Raw genomic sequence first — 23,370 nt, 5'->3', positions numbered from 1 at the left:
GTAATCATTCCAGTGCTCCTCCTAGTGAAATAGTTTTTCCTAATATCCAACCTAGACCTCCCCCACTGTAACTTGAGACCATTGCTCCTTATTCTGCCATCCGTCACTACTGTGAACAGCCTCTCTCCATCCTCTTTGGAACCTCCCTTCAGGAAGTTGAAGGCTGCTATCAAATCCCCCCTCACTCTTCTCTTCTGCAGACTAAACAAACCCAAATCCCTCAGTCTCTCCTCATAGGTCATGTGTTCCAGCCCCCTAATCATTTTGGTCGCTCTCCACTGGACCCTCTCCAATGCATCCACATCCTTTCTGTTGTGGGGGGCCTAGTAAGCCTGTGAGATGAGGCAGAGGTGGCTGCGGCCGCAGAACTCTGATCCGCAGGGAACCCTGCTGGCCACAAAGACCTCCTAACCAGTTCTTTGAACCTCTTCAAATCCAGGAACAGCAGCTGTTTGCAGAAGGATCTACCGAACCCCCTCGGTTCAGAGACAATCCAGTGGTGCAACAATGGTTGACCTGTTCCCCTACTGATTTCCCTTCACTTTTACCTGCATGTTTAGAGAGTATGGAGAGGCCTGCCAACAGGACAGGGGCAAAGAGGGTAATTGCTCCAGGTCCTGATGATTCAATGGAGCCCAGGGCTCCGGCAGCAGCTGAGGGTTGGCTGTTCCTGTCCCCCCCACCCCTTCCAGCTGAGGCCCCACCCCTTCCAGGGGTGAGCCACCCCCCATCTTGTCCAGGGGCCCGCAGAAGCTGTGAGACCCCAAGTACAGGGCAACTGCAGAAAGTCAGGTACACAAAGATTTTTCTAGGTGCTCATCATCCCCAATGACAGGAGCAGGGAAGAAGGAGTGGGTGAATGGAAAGAGTTTAGGGGATGGTCTCGGGTCTTTTTTGGAAGCAGGAAGAATTCGGGAGACCCAAAGCCTAATTTTACTAGGCTGTATCATGGCTTGATCCTCCAAGATCAGCAGTGCTGAAAATCCAAACTAAGTTTCTTTTCTTAAAAATGTATCAGTCTAAGCAGGTTGAATGAGTTTTACCTGGGGGGTGAAAAAATGAACAATGCTCTTCTCTGAAGGCGGAAAGCTGCTGTCTGCGACATCATTAGCATATTACTGTGGTTTAAATTACAATGGAAACATTTTATCACCCTGATTTCATCTCCATGCAATATAAGATTCTAGAAGACACAAAACTACTACAGCTTAGTATCTAAATTCACTACTGTAACAAGATAATTCCTTCCTTATTAATGGCAACCTCTAAAATTCACTATCTGTATACACCTGCAATTTATTTCTATTCACTAATCAAACGCACAAACTTTTCATCAATAATAGGAGTGCCCCAGATGTCCTAAAATACTGCAACCTCCACAATGCTAAGCTGGATAATACAGCAAACTATATGGGAGTCCTTTCATCCATCAATAACTTTTGCTAAGGATATATGCAGGAAACTATTAATTCCCTATACATTCATGTCCCTTGCACACCCAGAGAAGAACAGACACCTTGCTGTTTAATTGTTATATCATATCTTCATGCTATCACAATTGTCTGTGCATTGCAATGTTTGCCATCGAAAGGCACCTCAGCACAAAACCAAAACTCACTTTTGCAAAGAATTATTAAACATTCTGCACCGAACTCAGTATCTTTCTGACTGCTTCCAAGAGGTCTCAATTTGGCCCTCACTCTGATGAAAGTGGTTGAAAAAAAATGGGCCAAATTCTCTGCAGACTTCCATAATTAGTAACTCTTTGAAATCTATGTAAAAGATTTTGGTGCAGAGTTTGTAAAATGCAAGCAAAGAGTCTGATGACCTGAACTGTACAAACATGAGCCAGAGTTTCACAATTCACTGAAAAAATTGTGAAAGATCTTCTGTTACTTGCTGTGCGGGCTTGCACCGATAAAAAATTTTTTTGATAGAGGGGAAAATTTGCTTACTGCCATTTTAAAATTTTTTTTCAGCATCCCAAACTACCTTTACCAAGTGTAAGTTGTTCTTACAATTAGGTGGCCAAGCTTAGCCCAAGGGAGAGTACACACCTCAAAGAAGCAGGACTGTAACAATATACTGCAGGTGGTTCTGAAAACAAAGGCAGCAAAGCCCAGACTTTAGGCTGGAGGAGGGGGGGGGGGGAGAAGTCAGAGGTTAAGCCAAATATATTAACCAGACTGGGTTACCTGCAGTACTGTATGCAAGCAGGATGTTAAAAATGCTGTGGCTTGCTTTATCTATCTTTGCTCAGAGCCTCTAAGAGCACAGGAGCTGTCATTTCAAACAAGAAAGGAAGGGGACAGTCTCTGTCCAGGCACTTTGTGGGGGAGAACATTCTACAGGAAGACAGACCTGACTGCAAAGGTTCTATCATCAAAGCTTTAGGTGTGTTCCAATTATGGATGAATTTTACAAAAATTAGGAACACGGCCATGAAATGTCCCTTATCTAGGCTGTCCACTGGCATGATTCCATTGATTCCGGAGGAGTAGCTCCTGCAAAGACAGGAATCAGGCCCACAGCACAAGAGAGTTACAGAGCAACCATATACAAAGTGGTCTCGGTGATCTGACTTGTGGAAATCTGCAAAATCCTGCTGGTTCCTATTGGCTTGCCTGGGATTCCTTAGAACAGAGTAGATGCTTTGCTTGCAGTGGCAAAACCCCAAAGTAAATCCCCTTCGTTTACAAGCTCTTAATGTGCATCACAGCTGAAAGCACCATGCAGCCAAAGCAGGGATGCTAGCTGGCTCTACGAATTTATGCTGCAGAGATTCTAGCATTCCTGGCCAATGGGAATGTCTTTAACACAACAGCTTAGGCATGGAGACGTACACAGCGGGAGAAGGATGGCATGTTTGCTTTGCCAGCTTTCAGGTGTTAGTTGGAAAATTCCAACAAATTATGTAAAGTGTAATTAAGTACCTGATCCTGCAATGGTTCTACGGGGGGGGGGGGGGGGGGTAAGAGGGAGAGCACCCATTACTGCAAAGGGACTACCAGGTGTGGAGCATGTTTAAGATTATATAGGGACTTTTATTCCTGGAGAACCCTGAAAATTGCTTACTGTCATTAACTACTCCCATCCAAACTCCTTGTGATGGTTTACCTGTGCACGCACACGCACACACTTTTAAATTGTAAGTGGACCTTGCTCTTTTCACTCAAGCATAGCCATCTTGAGAGATTCAGTTTTACTCTGGCAAAATGGGAGTTTTGACAGAGTGAGGACTGTAGGAGGTGGCCCTAGTTAAAATTAAAAAAAAAAAAAAATTGGCACAGGGGAAATCAGTGAAAACAGCACGCACACTATTTCACTACGACTGATCAGTGCAAACAATCCACGTCAGTGGCTGCTGACAATCAGGACTATGTGATGCCTGCTTGGTGGAGTACAGGAACGGAAGGAATGGTCTTAAGGTGGTTCTTAGGGATTATTTCCTGGCTCTCTGATATCAAGGGAAGTCTTTTCAATGAGTTTTGGATCATGCCCTAAGTAGGCAGCTATGCACATCACAAACCACAGTGACTGCTGACATACAGCCTGAATAAAGGCCAAAGCTTAAATGGAGCTGGGGAACATCTGCCGTCTCATTTCTAAAAGACAGGAAACCCCTCAAAACAAGACTCAAGCCCACTGCCATGCTTGCTTGAACATTGCCAATGCTATTCTTGCTCTCTAGTTAGGGGATTGCAACCTTCAAGGCTTATACCCAACACGCTGAACATGCACTAAATTCCCTCAAAATAAAATAAAATAATAATAAATCAAATTAATTTAAAACTGGAAAGCAAACACTCAGGAATAGTATCATCTAAACACAGGACAGTAACAAAGCTACATAGGCACTACAAGAGAAAGTTGACTTGATACCCAACTCCAGTTACCTGAACTCCTATCGGAGTTGACGTACTTTAAATCGAGTTACCGAGGGCTCCACCCTGCTGGGGGTCAATGGGGAAAAAACTCCACCCCCCTCCCCATCCCTTTCCCTTACTTTTCTCATCAGGGTAGACTAACAGGGTCAATGGGAGAGCAATCTGCAGTTGATTTGGCAGCTCTTAACTAGATTAACTAAATCTCAGAGTGTCAAGCCAGGCTCTAGTGTAGATGTGGGCAAAATGGAAAAAAAAAAAGTCAGATTTCACACTGTTGAAAATCATTACAATTCTCTACAGACTTTCACTCTCGGCAGTAACCTATGTTACTTCCTAGCTGGTAAAAGAGGAGCCATAGGATAGAAGAGACTAATATTCTTCTAATTCTAATATTCCTCTAATCAAATAATGACTTGCTTAGCCTTCTAATTTAAAGGTAATTCATTAAATGTCAGGACATGAGAAACACACACACTCTTGAGGCACAACAGAAATACTGCATTGAAATGTAATAGTTCCCACATACCCAAATTGCAGCAATTATAGCTATAGCCTGAATAAAGGCCAAATCTTAAATTAATAATTGCAGAAAAATAGTATTTGCAAACGTAAAACTAATAAACACTCCAGTCATTGAACTTGGTGCACAAAAATTTTTTACATAGGCTTCAAATGTGAAAAAAAACCCAACAACAAAGGAACGTATGCCGGTTACAAGCAGACCATATTTGGTATATTCACAAGTAAGCTTGATTCAACTGGTCTTCCACCGAAGACCAACAAACCCTTTTCACTGGATGAAGCCTTAAATGATTATGTGATAATGATGTTTAAGTGAGTGTTTTGAAATGGAAGAGAACAGATTGTATGTAGGCATTATGTCCACTACAGGGGTTGCATCAGAGTCAGTAATATCAGTCCTATGCTGCAAAAACTACCAAAAGCTATTGGTTTTTTTTAATTGGGGTATAGAAAGATACAGGGCCCAGATCTGCAACTCTTCCTGGCTACTCATGTTCAGTGCTGCAGGAGGAGGAGATCCAAAGCACTAATGTTATTTAGAGCCTGCATATATATGATGTATAGAAACATGACTGTTCAGATGACAACTCGTGGTCTGGATTGAGAATTCATCAGGTTTTTGCATAATTTTTTAAATATTCAGGCAGCAATGCTGTACCAATGTCTGGTTTATTGACAACTAAGGTATCAACACTCAACCCCTCCCTTAAGCAGACATTGAAATCATTGCAAAGTGGATATTTTTTCAACATTTGGGGGTGGACCAGTGGAAAGGAGAGAACGGACTGATTCTTAAAAAGTTTGAATGGTCTTTCTGTCAATATTTGCCCTCTTCTTCTAAAGCCATGCAGAGACACTAAATCAGTATTGGAATACAGTTTTGGTCAATGTGTCTCCCAAACAGTCACCTGATTGGCTGTTGGTGATGTCATACCATGAATGAATCCCTAGTGACTGCAGTTTTAACATCATGCACATGACCCCACCACCTACAGAGCAAGTAGTTGCGTGCTACAGCCAGTCACTGGAGCAGAGAAGAATAAAGCTACTTGTTGAAAGAAAGAGGCTTTCGACTGGTTATTTGCAGTTTTTATTTTCAAAGTGGCATGGGGTCAGCAAGGGAATGAGGCTTGTAATATCTCTATTTAAAATAAAGCCTGCGTCTTGAAGAGCTCCCATTTCAAAATAGGAAGAGGTTGCTAGTGGTGAGACAATTGATCCAGGAGATAAAAAACTATTTCAGGAACCATCATGTTCTGCAAAATGAAGTCAAATCCATTTCCCTGGAACCCCAATGTAACAGTAACATCTGCAAAAATAAGCTTCCCCGATTGCCCCTGACATTGTCACAGGCAGAATGGCCAGGAAAGTACATTATTTACATCAACTATAGATGCTCTTAGTAATGTAAATTGACATTCTGATACTTTCTTACAGAGGTGGCAAGGCAAGGCAAATCTGAAGACAGATGTCCTTTAAAAAGCATTGTAAAATCCTAGGTAATACCTGCAAGTAATGAGGCTGGTGAAAGCAGCTTGTACATACCCAGATGGCCACTTTGGGACCAGACACATCAAAAATTATCCACCATGATGCTGATAACCGCATGCGTGAATGTAAGTGACTTCATGGATTAAACTGTATCATTACCTATTTGATGAATATACGTGGCACTTAACTCTTTTTTTACACTAGATTGCTAGGTATTAAGCAGGTGTAGGTAGATACCTTTTCCAGCGCGCATTCCTATTGCTCGCTGTAACAGACATGCAAAAACGCACTTAAATGCCTGCTATGAAACCCTGTCAGAAAACCACGTGTGTCAAAGCAATTTCCACACACATCTGGGCTAAGGTTTTAATGCGAGGATGAAGCAGCCACCTCGGAGGATTGTGAGTGGCGTACCGGGAATACGCTGTCAGGAGTTATTCATTTTGTACCGCCTGAGTAATCAGTGGGAAAGCCTCAAACTAGACTGTAATTGGCACCATAAAACCCCTCGGAACCTCCTTCTGTGGAGCATTTTGAACGGAGTTTCGCGGAAGCAGCTGCCCACTGTGTGGAGCGCTGCCTGGCAAAGCAGAGCGCAGCTGGACTGGGAGACGCTGGCGGGACAGGAGGGGACATCTCCGCCGAGGGGAGGCTCCCGGAGTCGGAGCAGTCCCTCCAGCTCACCAAATGCAGCGGCGGCTCGCCTTTGTGCGCAGGCTGAGGGGCTGCTCCGGAGCACGCACAAGTGATCCGACGGCGACCCAAAGCTCCCGCTGCCTCGCCCGGCGGTCCGGGGAGAGGGAGGCAGCAGAGCCCCCGGACAGAGGCGCTAACTCCCCACTGTCGGGTCCGAAACTTTGTCTAAGCCCCGTCCAGGGCTTCCCTGTCCCGCAGCCCGAACGCCACCTCTCCCGTGCGCTCGAGGCGATGGCGAACCAGAGCCCAGCGAGGGCGGTCCAGGGCCCGGGGGCCGAAGCGAGTTGCCTCCCCGAAAAAGATGCCCTCGCTAGGAGCCTCGGGGGCGCGTCCCCAGCGGGCCCGGCTGCGGAGGCGCCACAGGCTGAGGAGGGAAGATGGGGACCCCCCCTTCCCTCACCCCCAGCCCAAACCCATCTCCGCCCTGCCCCAGCCAACCCGGCCGGGTCGGGACTGCACCGCTAGTCACATCAGCTGCCGGGAACGGGGGGGGGGGGGTGGAAGGGTGCCCCGTTCCGGCCAGCCTCAGCCAGAGCAGAGACCCCGCCAGAGCAGCAGCCGCCCCAAGCTCGCCCGGCAGCCACTAGCCCAGACTCCGGGCTCGAACTCTCGGGCAATCGCTCGCCCCAGAAGGGCGGGTGCTGGGAAGACCCGCACTGGGGCGCTCCCTGCCCCACTGAGCCGCGCTCTGCCCCGGTCCCCAGCTGGGGGCTGCTCACACCCCGAAGCAGGAATCGCCTGGCGCCGGAGCAGCCCCGCTCGTCGGGGGGCAAAGCCCCTTCCCCAGACCCGCGATCCCCCCGCAAGGAACCAAAGCGGCGCCCCCGGGACTGGCGAGCCGCCTGCTCCCCAAGTTAGGAGCCCGCTGCGCCCAGCCCAGGACACCGAGCCCCGGCCTCACCTGGAGCGCAGCGAGGAGCCGGCCGCTCCGTCCGTCCGCCCCAGCCCGTCCGCTCCTTGCGCGTCCTCAGCCCAGTGCCCGGGCCGGGCAGGCGCTCGCCATGCGCCGAGAGCAGAGCCCCCGCGCCCGGCTCCGGGGCGCAGCAGCAGCCGGCGGGGCCCGGCGCTTCCCTCACCCGGGCGCTTTGCCCATGGCAGGGGCAGAGCGCACCCGGGAGTCCGGCAGGGAGCAAGCGCGAAAGCGGCCGGAGCCCCCCCGGGGCGCCCCCAGTTGCGCCCTCCCGGTCGAGCCCTGCGCGGCGAGGTAAGACTCCGCCGGGCGGCTGCGGCGCCGCTTGGAAAGTAGAGTGGCCCGGAGCCACCCCCGCGCGCCGCAGCCGGCCCTGATTGGGCTGGGAAGGAGCGCGCTGCCCGCCCCGCCGCCCCTCTCCCCGCCCCGCGCGGGGGCGAGTCCTCCCCGCTCGGGCTGGTGGAGGGGAGTAGCCTGCGGCCCCCTAGCGAGGCCACGCTCGGGGAGCACCCCAGCCCTGCCGTGGCCACCTTGCAGCCAGCAGGGGGAGGGCTAAGGGCCCGGAGGATGAGCTGCGTGGGGGGCTTCATAGGGGAGCTGAGCCCTGCACGCTCCCTGAGTAACCCCCCAAGCAGAATCCAACCTGGCCCTGCTGGAGCTTAGTGCAAGAGTCTCTGTGGATTCCCAGCAGACTCATTATTCTCTCTGTAACTCCTCTCCCGGCAGGGGAGACGGGACAGTACCACACCCAGCAGGTGTGGGTGACACCTGTGCACATTGGGGTTACATGGCTTTGTAGTAATTTAGTCACTTTGAGATCCATTAATGGAGTGTCTGGGCAGGTTAAAGTGTTCCCCACCAGGTTTCTGTATGTTACCATTTCGGATATCTGATTTGTGTCCATTAATCCTTTGATGTAAAGTTTGTCCAGTTTAGACAATTTCAAAAAAACAGCTGGAAAGAGGTGCTGCAGAAATCGCCTTCATCTGCAAATTTGACCCATTTAAGATCTGTACAAAGATCTTACTTGGATGGGCTACTACATTCAACATCCTAATGACATTACAAGTTAAGTATCAGGCATTTACAGCCCACTCTATTAGCCTCATTTAGCACAGACACTCTAATGGACACATTTTTTCCCCTTCCCTTTCCTTCTCCATCCCCTCTAATGGACAATTTTTTCCCCTTCTCTTTCCACCCCATCCCCTCTTTTTCTGCTGTTTATTTGCAACTCTGGACCCCTTGCTCCATTCACCTGAAGAAGTGGGTTGTGCCCATGAAAGCTCATGATACCATCTATATGTGTGTTAGTTTCTAAGGTGCTACAGGACCATTCATTGATTTAAGTTTTTTCAGTTACACACTAACACGGCTACCCCTCTAAGACTATTTCTTAGTAGTAACCATACAAAGAGAGTCACTTAAGGCAGGGTCAGGAGGCTATACCGAAAGAGAGAGCGAGATCTCACCACTGTATGAAGCTTGAATTGATCGGGATTCCCAGATGAGGTGATGGGAATTTTAATTGCCATGTTACAGATGAGAAACCCAGCAAAAGGATTAAGGTGTTAATCCTGCAACTTTTCAATCAATGGGAGAGACCCTTCTGACTCTAACCTACATGATTTGCCCCAGGTAAGCAAGATAGTCAACCTATAGGAAAAGGATTAGAACTCAGCAGTCCCCAGTCCTGTCATCCAACCACCTCTTCTCACCAGTCTCAGTCATCTCAGCTGGAGGCCATGCTAACAGAATCCATGCTGCTGATCAGCTTTTAGCTGTGCAGTTACCCTAGGCCACTGGCTTATACCTTCTGACACCTCCCAGAACTGTGTCACTGTCTCACCAAGATGAGCCAGAGTGTGTCCTAGAGCTGTTAAAGTTTTTTGATGATTGGAACAGTTAAAAGGCTCATTACTTCTAACCATGTTTATCCATTTTTAATTTTGCTGTTTGCAAAATTAGTGGATGCACATTTTAAATAAACAGCTACTGTGCAGTTAAACAATGATTAAAGAAGAGTCCCATTTAAATTATTAAGTGGTTAGATAAAAAGCCTCCCTTCTCTTTTGTACACTACTTTGTTCAGAAGTCAAACTTCTGTAGTCTCACTGAATGCTAATGAACAGCATAATCATGCACAAGGGCAAGAGCAGGCTGATTAATTAAAAACAGAAGCCAAAAATCAAAGGTCTTAAAATAGGCTTAAAAATAATTCAATTATACATTACAAGCCTAGAATAACCAAGGCACGTACCACACTTTCATTCATCATTCTACCCAATTGTAATATCTACACTTCCTTGCTTGTACACAGGAAGTAGTGCTAATTGGGTCTTTCAGGTGTGACGCTTACATAAGAAGACAACAAAAACCTGGTGCTCACGACCAATTTTCATCTTCTGTACCTTGAAAAATAGCTACACGTGACTAAGTGAATTCTCAGTTTAATAGATTTACTAAACTATTTTTAGGCATGACCCATTTCTGCAGTTGTTGAATAGTTCACTGCTCTAGCCCTTTATGCATTAATTAATTCAAAGTTCCATACCCATAATGTTAGCCTCCTCACAAATCCACCTCTGGTCTCTCCACTTGGTATCACCTCTTCCTGCTGCTCTGCATCTTCCTCCTTGACATCCTTTTGCAGGCATATGCCTTGGTGGTGTGAGCAGGATCTTTCTTCTTTTGGGTTTGCAGTATTTCACTTCTATAGCCTGAGCAAGGACTTTTGCTTTCAGTTTTTATCTTCTTTAAAATTCCTGGGGAATTTATCATGTTCATTAACATTTCAAACTGATGAAAATCAGTGCAAAAATTAACTTCTGTGTTTTCTGGGTACATACTGGGGTTAATATTAGGGACCTGGAGGACAGAAAAAAACAACACCACAAAGAGAAAAGTAAGCACACTGAAAGTAAAAGCAGTTTAGTGCTGTGGTTTATTTAATGAAGAGAGAGAGAGACAGACACAGAGACAGAGAGAAATTGTCCACTACATCGCCATATTTTAACAGACAACATTCCATTTACATTTAGACTATAGATGAATATAAACATGCTAACTACTTTAATGTATTCTGTTTTGTTAATATAACCAGTATTACTTGAGTGGCCCAAAATCCAGGTTAAAAAATTGTTAAAAATAATAGTTTTTATAAAATCTAGGAATTTTTCAGTGAAAAAAATTCTTTAAAAACTGCAAATGAAGGCCCTTAAGCACAAGACAGCTGGATGTAGCAATGATGCAAATCAGGTCATTAATAAAGTACCTTACCCTGTTGGGGCAGTGTGGGGAGCATCGGAGGTCCTGAAGCAGTGCAGTAATTGAATCCAGAAAGGCATTGTGTCTCCCGTGGTAGGGGATAGCTGTTCTTCTAGCAGAATGAAATTCTCCCTTGTCAGAGGTCCAGCATCAAAGCCAGTGCAACTTGTAAACCCTCCGAAGAGTGCTTGAGTGGGATTTAAGTGGTGCACAGAGAGAAAACAAAGCAAAAAGGCAGCAGGGTAGCACCTGGTCTTGGTAGAGAGTGAAAGAGCCCCAAGGAATAGCGTTGACAGCAAACACTCTGTAAAAAGGGACAGGGCTTTTAGGTAGCAAGAACAGATTAGGCTGTCATTGGGGAAAGAGACATATTCTTCAGGGGAGGAGGACCAGAAAGATGTGGAAGGTGAACAGTAGGTGACATAAATCAGGCTTCACAAATCAATGAGAGGTGGATCAGGCCTGAAGTCAGGAGCCTTAGTACAGAGCTGGAGTTGTGGGACTGAAGCAGGTGGCCAGTATAGATTAAAATAAATAAAGGAAAGATAAGAAGAGCTCTGTGTGGCACGAAAGCTTGGTCTCTCTCACCAGTGGAAGTGGGGCCAGTAAAAGATACTACCCCATCCATTTTGTCTCTCTAAGGAAGAGAGGTTTTCTTTTTTAATGTATACTTGGAGGCAGGACCACCAGGTCCTTTAAATCACGGCCGGATTTAATCACCTGCACAGCATGCTGCAGCAGCACTTAGGGCTGGCTAGGGAAGGTGCGGAGCAGTCCGGGTAGCACTGGAGGCTGGCTATCTTAGCCCTGCTCCTCCCGGAGACAAGCCTCTCCCCTTGCCCAGGACCTAGGGAAGTCTTCTCGCCAGCCCTGTGTGGAAGGACAGATCTGAACCTGTGTGGGTCTGCCCAGTACACTGTTGGTGCAATAAATAATAATCATAGTAATAATTAATAATGATGATGTATAGTTCCAAAAGAGGTTATCAGCCACTCCCTGCACACCAGTGCAGTTGACACAATAAAGAGGGGCTATTCCATCTCATCATGAACAAGGAAATCAAAGGAGGATGTAAGACAGGAAGCTGTTTGCCTGAGGGTCTAGCGATGGAGCCCCAATCAATCATCAATCAAGCCCCGTGAAACAATGGAGGCAGTGAGAACGGTCCTCGTTCAGTGATGGGAATGGTGCTGTTTAGCTTGCAGGGACACACGCAGCGTTCTCTCTTTGGGCACAGAATTATGGCAGTGGCAGACATAAAAGGGTATGGAGGCACCTTTGCATTAATTGTGTGTGCCAAATACACTCGCGTATCAAACCTCAACTTTCTGAAAATCAATCTCCATCTTATTTAGCATCTTACATATGTATGGCCACAAAAACCACTCGTTGTACTCTAATGAGCATGAAAGTTGAGAAAAGTTCCTTGCTCTCTCTCTCAATCAAAGAACAGACTGTATGTCAGCACCATGCAAAACAGGGTCAAACCAAAACCTGGATGTTTACGTTTCCACTGTCAGTCAGCCATTATTTGACTTCCAGAAGTTAGTATTGAGAACAGGAGGTTTCAAACTAGGGCTCATGACCCAATACTGGATTGCAGAATGTTAGGCACTGGGTCTTATTTCTGCAAGGTGGCCACTGGGGGTGCTAAGGCAGCTCCCTGACAGTCCTGGCACCACAGGCTGCACTGTGCCCCAGATGTGGCTGTCAGCAGGCCCAGCTCCGGAGAGGGAGAGCACACAGGGCTCCACACACTGCCCCTGCTCTGAACACTAGCTCCACACTCCCATTGGCTGGGAACCTGCTGCTGGCTACTTCTGGGCACAGCATGGTCTGCGGTGCCAGGAGAGGCAGGAAGCTGCCTTAGCGTCCATGCTGCACCTGCCCAGGAGCAACTCAAGGTAAGGCCTTCCTGCCCCAGCCCTGCCCTTTCAAAGCCAGAGCCCCCTCCTATATCCCAAAGCTCTCATCCTCAGTCCACACTCGAGTCAACTTATGTAGGGTCGCAGGCATCAACAATTTTCTTCAACTGGGTCATGAGAAAAAAAGTTTGAAAACAGCTGGCCTAGGCTTAGTTGAGCTTCTGAAAATAAAAGACCAACTTAATGATATGTGAATCTTTTCCAAAAATCTTGATCTACAGCAGCATCCTGCAAAGGAGAATTAGGGACATGTGTGCATTATGATGAATAGACATTTAACACCACATGGTGGTGCTGAAGTAGGGGATCCCTTGAGTTTCATTTTCCTCAATGGGAGCTTACAAAAGCTGGGAAAACCCCATTTCTAAACCCCTCTGGGGATGGGTAGAAGTGTTAAACTTTTCTGAACTTGGGAAGAAGTGATGTGAAAAGGATACTGTCAAAGTAAAATAATTATCCAAGCACAGACAAAAATCGGAGCCCCCTATTTTCTGTTATCAGGTGCTGGGATGAAATGCACTGGTAGCTGTGCAAGTGGCGTTCTTTGGCACAATCAAGTGCAGTTAACTAAAACAGCATGAGTCACTCATAAAGAGAACATCTTTTCCTCAGTATGGATCAGTCTTCCTCACTTTACTAGCATTGCATGGTCAGTGGGACCAACCATAGAAGTAACGCAAGCAGCTGTGGCCTCCTACATCCATCTGACTTCAACCACATCCTAACAGTCGGTGAATAAACTACATTTTATTAAACATGTAATCACTGAGGTCAGCTCATACGAGTGGAACCACAGAATAAACCCCAATGAGGCAACTGTGGAATCATCTTCTGATTTACATGTGAGATCAAGACCTGGCGCTACAAGTTAATGTCCCCCCATTTGACAGATTTGAATAAGCAGTAATACTGTGCCTCACTCAAACTCTCTAGCAAGACAGCTGAATATTTTACAGGGGTGGGAAACTTCAGGGCCAGGGGCCACATCCAGCCCCTGATGCTCAGGAATTCCCCCTACACATAGCAGGGAGCAAGTGTGGGTGCTCCAGCCCTGTGGCCCCCCCTTATGGTCCTCCTCCACAGGAGCTGAAGCACCAGCACCGCGTCCTTGCTGCAGGATGGAGGATGAGCCCTGAACCACGTGGGCCAGAGTCAGGCAAACCCAGGGCTGAATCTGTTTGACCCACGGGCTTTTCCTGGTGGGGTGAGGAAACGGCTCTGTACGCTGCCACACCCTTTCCCCCACCCCCTCTCTGGAGAAGTGGCAACGCAGCAAAGCACTGCCTGGAGGCTTTTTCCCCCAACGCTCCAATTGGCTATAACCACAGCCAATAGGAGCAGCAGGGGGTGGTGCCTGGGAGTAGCAGGAGCTCTGTGCTTCCCACAGGAGCTGCACCAGGTAAGCGCCCCGTTCCCGTCCAGATGCTCCTCCCCTCCCACACAACACACACAGCCCTCCCACCCTCAAGCTGCTCCTGCACCCTCCTATCATCCCAGACCGCACACCCAAAGCTCTCTTCCTGGAAACCCCCTCCCATGCACTGAACCCTTCAATTTTGGGCTCCACCCCAGAGTCTGGTGGTCCCCACAAAATCTACTAGTCCAGGCTCCCCTAGCCTCTGGTGTGTGAGGGGAATGTGTGGAGTGTCTCCGCTTCTCAGTCGGGGGGCGATTTCCTTCTCCATTTTGTATCTCTGACTGATTTTACTGTGGGTCAGCAGCCCCCAACCCCAGAAAAACTCCTAGAGCAGTGTTGGGGAACATCTTACCCTCTTAATGTTCTGTATACCAGTAAATAACAACTCTCCCGTGAGAAGAAAAGATGGCAGCGCTTCATCTTCCAGTTCATCAAGTTCAATTCTGATAAGCAACCCGGCACGCTTATCTATGTCTGTATATTTAATTCATGGCTAAATGCATATCCTTTTGCACTTGACAGTTCAGTGTCTACCAGGCAAGTGAAGTACAGGCCAATACTGACTATATCCTGGATGTCTGACTGGCATTTGTGCACCCCGCCCGTCAACATTGGATGCTGAGGTCTAGACTTGATTTTCTCAGTAAGAAATTAATCAGAATCCATCTGTTTCCTCATCATTCGGGTCAATTTCATTACTACTAAACCAAAGATTATAGGATTCTCATGTCTGTGGTGTTTGTTCCCTCCCCTCTCCCCCGCACAAGCACACACATACCAGTTTTGGTCCTGTCCAAACTGAATGCTTAAAGCTGCTTACTTTAAGTAAGATTAGAAACAATCAGGGAGGAGGCATAATGACAGTGACCAGGGGCTAACGATTGCTCTGTTACCCCCAGATCAACCCGAATACAGTTTGTTTGAATTCATTTCAGAGTAACTCAGAGAAGAATCCGAACCTCAGTCTTTAAATATGTGCTTCTGAGACTGAAAGTTATATAGCCCAGTGAAAGGCTACACAGTGCTTCCAAAATGATCACTCTGCATGTCTTTATTATGTATCTGATAACACACACACACAAGTGCCTAGCACAATAAGCCCCAGCTATTTAATTGCACTACCCCAGTACAAGTAACCCTGAAACTCCCTCATAGTCAAATATCCAGCCAAATCTGTTTATCAAATGCTTTAACTAAGTATGTTCCCCTTTCTGGATCTAGTGGATTAATAGGGGAGAACTGGACTTCATGACTCCCTGGACTTAACATAATTGTGATGATAAAATATCGTGTACTGATGGATGTGTTTGCTTCAAGAACAATGAGGGGAAATGGAAAAAATCCTCCAGGAAAGAAACCCAAGGCATGGAATGTCACAAAGAATCTGCTACTGGACTATTGGGTAACAGAGCCAAACATGATTCCTAAATGACATAGAAGCTAAATCTATGCTTCCAAATATTTTTCAGAGTCATAGAATCCTAAGGTTGGAAGGGACTTGGGAGTCATTGAATCCAAACCCTGCTAAAAGCAGGACCAACCCCAACTAAATCACCCCAGCCAGGGCTTTGTCAAGCCAGGACTTGAAAACCTCTAGGGATGGAGATTCTTATGTTGGCTGGTCAGGAGACTCATCAGCTCCCAATATGACCCTGTGACCAAAAGAGCTAATGAGATCCTAGGATGAATAAACAGGGAATCTTGAGTGGGAATAGAGAGATAATTTTATCTCTCTATTTGGCATTGGTGTGAATGATGCTAGAATACTGTGCCCAGTTCTGGCATCCACACTTCAGGAAGGATGATGATAAATTGGAGAGCGTTCAGAAAATGAGTCAAAGATTAGAAAACAAGCCTCAGATGATAGACTCAAAGAGTTTACTCAGTTTACCTTAGCAAAGAGAAAGTCCAGCAGTGATTTGATAACAGTCTACAGGTCTCTACATGGGGAACACATATTTAAGTTCTTTAGTCTAGCAGAGAAAGATCTAGCATGGGCCAGTGACTAGAAGCTGAAGGTAGACAAACTGAGACAGGAAATAAGGTGCACATTTTTAACAGTGAGAGTAATTGACCATTAGAACAACTTGCCAAGGTTTGTGGTGGAGTTTCCATCACTGACAATTTTTATATCAGGAGCAGATATTTGTTTATAAAAGATGAGTTCTAAAAATTATGGGGGGGGGGCAGTTCTGTGCCCCATGTTATACAGAAGAGCAGATAGATGATCATATTTGTCCCTTCTGGCTTTGGAATCTAGGAATGCCATACAAGGGATTGAAACAAAAAACAGGACTATGTAGCACTTTAAAGACTAACAAGATGGTTTATTAGGTGGGTCTGGCCCATGAAAGCTCATCACCTAATAAACCATCTTGTTAGTCTTTAAAGTGCTACATAGTCCTGTTTTTTGTTTCAGCTACACCAGACTAACACAGCTACATTTCTAACACAAGGGATTGTGAGTCTTTGTCCTAGTTTTGATAAGAGCCTACTACATCTAGATAAGAGCCTACTACATCTGCCAACTAACGGAGCTTCTCCATCAGCTCATAATTATAAGCTAGGCATCATCAGTGGAAGCTCATAATTATAGGCTAGGTGCCAATTCAGCGAGTTATATAAGCATGTGAGTTGACTTGAATGGAACTGCTCCTATGATCAGGATTAGAGATACATCTAAGTACCTTGTTGAACTGGAACCTTGCTGCTGCAGGTCTCAACCCCAGTGACAGGTAAGTGGGTTAGGTGACATGGGTACAAAGCAGCAGTAGCCATCAGAGGAAGTGCAGGAATCTTCCCGCAGGGCAGAAGTCTCCGGAATCCCAATTATGCTTTTCTCGTTACGGTGCAATAGACGGCAACTCCTCTGAAAAAGACAAATGCAAGGAACAAAGAGCAGCAGCACAGAAGACCGCCCTGAAATCTGACTATCATGGAAATAAGGTGAGATGTAGCCAGGAGCGGAAGTTAATCCACACATGGGAGCTATCATCGGAAACAGAGAGGGACAGACCTGGAGAATGGTGCCACTGGATGAGGTTTGAAGGTGACAGTGGACATCAAGTTAGACACCAGTTGCCACTAGGATACTGAACAGAACAGGCCAATACAGAGCCAGGAGGTTTCTGCGGAATATGGCTGCAGCCCAGAGCTGGCAATCCAGGGCTATACACACACCAGAATCCGGGAACCCTTTGACTGCACACGTGACTCCACTTCCTGTCTGTGAACATGCGTTTCCTAGGAACGGGGCTAACAGGGCTCACTCTCTATCACTGAAACAAGAGCAGCAGTGTGGGGTCATTCCCTTTCCCCCCCACAGTTGCAACATCCCCACCACAACACACACATAGAGGGTGCTCTGTAATTTTACTCAGCAGCCAGGGTATATTTGGAAAGGTGAGTTGGCCTGCTGCAGTGTTCTCCCCATCATGCAGAATCCTTCGCTGGGGTGAGGTTGGTGGGGTCCTGGATTTAAAACCCCACTCAGATGCATGGTACAGTTCACACTTCTCATAGCCATTGGTCCAGGATGTCTGCAGAGTCAGGCAAACACCCTAGCTTCCATTTGCATGGTGGTCACATTCTTAAGCCTTTCTTTTCAGTCACGGGGGTGAGAGAATTACTTTTTATTTCTTCAGTGAGAGCTGAGATTGTGATGTACTCACATGACTGCAATAGCTGAGGCCCAAGGCAAAGTCCTAGAGTGCAGATGCCTTCATCCAGTCCTGGTGCATTAAATTCTGGACACCTGATTGCTAGAAAGATATTGACAAGTTAGAAGAAGTTAAAAGCAGCGAAGAAATTTGCATGAATTAACTAGGGGTATTTATAGAAACTCCAAATGAAATAATATGCAGCAGTCTATCCAGGGGACCATCTGTTAATCTACGTTCTGTGGCAATTAAGGTCAACAAGAGTGGACCTATTTTATTGAGGGCTGAGATTATGTTTTCCGCATAAACCAGAGTATGCAGCTGTGGTGTGTTATATTTGTCTAGATTTACATAACATGGACACCGCAGTGATGGGCAGAGAGTGGTCCATGAGCAGGACCCCGAATTCTTCAGGTTTGTTATCTGGGGGATGACTGGGGGCAGCATGTGGGAAAAGTTTGATCAATTTAGTTAGTTGCTGCTTGGTGTTTCTTCTCTGATAGCCGGGATATTGGTTTGGTTTTAGGGACCCGTAACGTTGTGGGGTCAACCCAGACCTGTAAGGTGTTCTGTCACTACCTGCCCTGTACCCATGAAGACCTCTGTGCTGTGTCACTTTGGCTCAGAGGCCTGGCAGTGTGGGACCAAAGGGAGAAACAAGTTTCCCGTCAGAGAGGAGAGAAGGCAATGCACATTAAAGCAGTGGCACCAAAACAACAGGAGCCCAATCTACATACCAGTCAGGAGAGGGCTGCAGGGGTGAAAGTAATTTAAATTTCTTACAGGTACTGTCCTCTCACAATCCCCCCCTTGGGGAGGGAGCAGGGTGGGGGGTTGGGGTGGTTGTGATAGCACAGTAGCTATAAGAGATTGAAGTGTGAGATGAAGTGCAGGGAGCTCAGGGCAGGGATGGGGAACATGAGGGTGCAGGAGTCAGGGTAGGAGATTATGGGGAGGTCTCTGAGAAGGGATTGGGGAGGCTCAGGGCTAGGAATGCAGCCACCATGCTGCCTGGCTGCTGGATCCTCAGCCTGGTCGGGGTGACAGGACTTCACTGCCAGGATGCCCAAGTATTGGGGCTGACTGGCACGGCAGGGACTGCGCCACCTGAGCACCGGGCCTGAGTCACACTGTCCAGGGTGCCGGCAGCATCCGGGCCTCACCCATAACCATCCAGTCCCTTAGCAGTGTGCTGCACTGGGACATACCGACTTACTTTCCCCTTTGTGGGGATGAGAAGCCAAAAATTCAGTATAAATTCCAGGGACAGAGTCTGCAACCCCTGAGGATGTCTTCCTGGTGGCTTGAGGCAGAGATAATGGATTTCAAGCAATATAAGGGGAGCCAAAAGACCTTTTAGTCAGCCAGCACCTGAGGAGAGGAGGAAACCACACACTTTGGGCTCGGTGTTGGCTCCTGGTTAAGGACTGGCCAGCTACGCTGGAAGAACGGTTGTGGTGAGAAAATAACTCTTTGAACAAAAGCCTCTAGTTTGTTAAAGTAGGTTTTGGTCTTTAATATGTAATTTTCCTTCTGTTTGCAACCATTTCTATCTCCCTCCTTCTCTTGGCAGCACTTCAACCGCTGCTGCGTGTTAATGCTCTTCCTCTCGTTTTATTGCACAACCATCTCAGGGCTGTGTTTCAAAGCGAAGGAGTGAAGTCCGCAGCCTCACTAAGGCCTGGTCTACACTAGGACCTTTGTCTGAAATAAGCCCCCAAGGTTGATTTTGGAAGCGATGCGTCCATACTATCACGCCTGTGATTCCGGAATAAGGGGGTGTGGAATTCCAACTCTATACTCCTGCTTTTCACCAGGAATAATGCTATTCCCAAACTTGTAAGTACAAAATAACGTTCCTGTGGATGCTCCGGTGCCACTAATATGAACTAATTGGCCTTCAGGAGGCCTCCCACAGCTCTGCAGAGTGCTTCCTGAGGTAGCGCATCCACGTTAATAGAATCCGCCTCAGACGACATTTGATTCTTCCCCATAGTGAGGGCACGGAACTTCCAATTTGTAAAATCGGGTGCCCAGAAGTCGAACTTAGTAAACTTGAAAAACTCTCCTACCATAGACATGGTCTAACAGGCAGCTACTGCGTCCTGTCTCTTTAAAGGAGCGGTGAACTGGGTAAGGCTGCACAAGTGTGCCAGTGAGAGGGACTGGACAGCACAGGGGAGATAGTCTGGAGGAGACTCGGGGCTGTTGGTGTCTCCCTGCAAGGACTCACCCAGATGAGGGAATCATAGAATACTAGGACTGGAAGGGACCTCGAGGGGTCATCGAGTCCAGTCCCCTGCCCTCATGGCAGGACCAAATACTGTCTAGACCATCCCTGATAGACATTTATCTAACCTGCTCTTAAATATCTCCAGAGATGGGGATTCCACAACCTCCCTGGGCAATTTATTCCAGTGTTTGACCACCCTGACAGTCAGGACCTTTTTCCTAATGTCCAACCTAAACCTCCCAGTTAAGCCCATTGCTGCAGTTTAAGCCCATTGTTTCTTGTTCTATCTTCAGAGGCCAAGATGAACAAGTTTTCTCCCTCCTCCTTATGACACCCTTATAGATACCTGAAAACAGCTATCATGTCCCCCCTCAGTCTTCTCTTTTCTAAACTAAACAAACCCAATTCCTTCAGCCTTCCCTCATAGGTCATGTTCTCTAGACCTTTCATCATTCTTGTTGCTCTTCTCTGGCATAACCCGGCATAGGGCCATTGTGCTGCTGGTCTCAAGGCTCCAAGGCAAAGCTGCACAGCATGGAGGCAGCCAGGGTTACGGGGCAGTTGGTGCAGAACCTGTTTCTGGTCCGAGTTGACCCCCAAAGTGATTATTTATATTACAGGAATAACACATAATGGCTCCTACCGCTAAGGCGGCCTCATGCCCCTCCCCCCCCTTAATAGATTACATATACTTACACACATACACTTTTATGGCTTGTATTTTCAAAAGTGACCAGTGACCTCTATATTTAGATATCCAATCTGAGATACTTTAAAGGGCCTGATTTTCAAAAACGGCTGAGCACCTGCCCTCTGAAAATCATCACCCTTTAAAGTGTGTCAGATTGGATGTTCAAAAACTAAGGTCCCCAAAAGTTAGTTCCTTTTGAATGTAACCCTTCTGCCGGGTAGGCCTGGCAGTAACCAGGGCTGGGTTCAATATCTTGGGGTCCATCTCACATAGAACCGGCTCAAGCCCCCACTGCTTACATGAAAACTCTCTCCCTCTCGTTCTCTCCCCACCACACACTAATAATTCATATTTACCTTTATTTTACATACCAGTGGAGTTTGCAAAAGCGACTAAGTAATTTAGGAGCACAATTCCTATTGACTTTCATTATACTGGTTTATATATTAATTTACAATGGCCCTATAATTGAGGCATCTGAATTAATCACAGTTAGTAACAAGAGTTAATACTACTCAGGAAAAGTGAAGCAGATATAGAGTCTTAGATAGTCATACGGTATTCTCTGAACATGAAGAAATGTGTTGACACAAAATCAGAAATGAGGGTTCTCATGGACAGGAAAAACACAAAGTCATACGTTACATGCAGCCCAATACATCTGGTTAATTTAAAAACTAGTTATTATTATTGTTCATTTTAAGCTAGTATGTTAATCAGTTACATAATAATTTCATCTCAATTAACTCCTTCTGGAGGAATTCTCTACCTTTTGTCATGAGCTGACATCACAGACAACAAGAGAGGGTTTTTTTTGTTTGTTCTTGGTTTTAAGTAGAAACATAGCAGAAAAGCATCAATTTTAATCTGGAAATTTGTTATAAAAAAGTAACTGCAGGTTTGTATCAACTTGGTCTCAAGCAGAGCGCTCCAGCGTTAAATCCTCTGGATCTCTCTGTACACGGAAGGTGTCCTAGTGGACCTCACTTCCCCTCCTAATATTTTCGGTTTCCATGGTTTCCCGAAAAGGGGTATGCGGTCCCGTTAGTGATCCACAGGCCTCAGCCTGAGAACCATCACAGTGACCATTCCCCGGAAGATCTAAACTATCTGCTCCAAACCTAATAGTTATTATGCAAAGTCCTAGCAGAGGAAATTCTTTTAGTACCTTCCTTCACTTCCTAAAAAGATACACTAAACCATTACTTGCTATGGATACACCATATACAGAGTGTACTGGTGTATAGATCTAAGCATTTGTGGAAAGATTTTTAAAGCCGTTGCTGTCCATTTTGGCACAGTAAACCCCACAAAGAGATTTATTTAGCCCATTAAATCATTTCTTTGCTCTCTGGCTAGGTTTTTAACTATTAAAAATTCATCACGCACCTCAATGCCAACTGTTTTTTAAACCACCTTTTAAAGGAATAGGCTCTTTAAAAAATCTTCAGCTGCAGCTATCGGTCTTAAAAGCATGAAAAGAGCACGTTGTAAAATATGAAAGGGCCCAACAAGACATTAATCACTGAAGAGAATGATTAGGAGATCCACTCATTAAAACACAGACATTTATCACAGCTGTTGCAAATAGGAGGATTCTGTGTAACAAACAGTTTAGCAGAGAAATAGAGAACTTTTACTGGAAGCTTAAATGCACAGTCCTTCCAGGCTGATACAGGTCAATATAACTTCCTATTGTCTACGAGACTGAGTAATTATGTTTGTTTTAAAGGGTAAATTTATGCCAAGAAACCCCCATTAAATTTGCCCTTGCCCTATGCAGAAGCCCAGTCACTAGTCATTTCTGAAATTCCAACCCACGCCGGTCACCTTGTTATTGGAACAACAGGTTACTCCTAAATCGGAGGTGCCATGGAAATGACAGAAAAGCCCCAGTCACTGCTCTTGTAGTAATAGCCCTTCTCAACAACCTGCTGTGTCTCGATTTATAGGTAGCATGATCCGTATGCCTCCTCGTTTGGGTACTGCACTGTTACAGACCCTGTGCTGTGGGAAACTCTCCAGATCTTTCTGAGCACAAGCAGCCAGATAGCAATTCAACCTCTTTCTTCTCTTATCCATCAAAATCCTTCTCTGGGTTGCCTGCTCAGGCTGGCGTAGCATCAGCCCAAGGTGCGGCTGCGCCTAGTTGAGCGGGCTGTTGCTGCTACTCTGCTGGCCTGATCCAAAGTTCACTGACAAGGCACTGTCAGGACGGTAGCCTCCCGCCACCGTGTCACGTTCACCTCACGTGGCGCTCACACAGAGGCGGTGAGGGGATCTGGATAGGGACCCGCTGAGGGAGTGAAAGTTCTAGACCCTGCTCTCGGTGGGTGCAAATTCGCCTCGCAACCGGGAGTCACGAGAGCAGGATTGCTCTCTCCTGGCACGGCGCTGGCCGAGTGTGCAGGATAGGCAGTGCTTTGGGGGCGGCCACTCTGACATTAGTGCTGTGACCAGACAGCTCCTCCTGTAACCCTGGATGTGCACGTGTGGTTCCAGAGGTCCTTCATCTGGAAAGGTAAGACCAGGGCCTGCAGGTGCTGTGACTGTGCGCTATGGGGTTTGACTGAGGAGAGTTGGTTAAATACAAGCTCCCTAGGCATCAACGATTCCACCGCAGCCCTGGACAGTCCCTCTCAGCATGGAGCAATCTCTTTGTAAAGCAGTTG

At 46.7% G+C, this 23,370-nt stretch overlaps 2 protein-coding genes across 5 annotated transcripts in view; both read right to left on the bottom strand.

Annotated features, from left to right (window-relative positions):
- TAFA4 (TAFA chemokine like family member 4) overlaps window positions 1-7,879 on the bottom strand; it is a 163,114-nt gene extending 155,235 nt beyond the window's left edge. Inside the window, 1 exon segment of the mRNA XM_075938568.2 lies at window positions 7,498-7,879. The gene's annotated coding sequence lies outside the window, so the exon portion shown is untranslated.
- Window positions 7,880-10,063: 2,184 nt separating this feature from the next.
- Window positions 10,064-23,370, bottom strand: part of EOGT (EGF domain specific O-linked N-acetylglucosamine transferase) — a 67,017-nt gene continuing 53,710 nt past the window's right edge. For 2 of the 4 annotated variants that reach the window (XM_075938561.2, XM_089781257.1), the window contains one exon: window positions 14,980-17,876. In XM_075938561.2, coding sequence (XP_075794676.2) covers window positions 17,820-17,876 — 57 coding nt within the window. In that variant the 3' untranslated portion in view covers window positions 14,980-17,819. Of the gene's footprint in view, window positions 10,375-10,785; window positions 10,961-14,979; window positions 17,877-23,370 lie in introns of those variants that run through there. The other 2 variants (XR_012906444.2, XM_075938563.2) reach the window with 2 other exon arrangements.

Source organism: Pelodiscus sinensis, chromosome 11 (assembly GCF_052426305.1).
Source record: "Pelodiscus sinensis isolate ZL-2025 chromosome 11, ASM5242630v1, whole genome shotgun sequence".
NCBI classification, from domain to species: domain Eukaryota; kingdom Metazoa; phylum Chordata; order Testudines; family Trionychidae; genus Pelodiscus; species Pelodiscus sinensis.
Note: the sequence above shows the minus strand (reverse complement) of the source record. Positions and strands in the feature narration are given on the sequence as shown.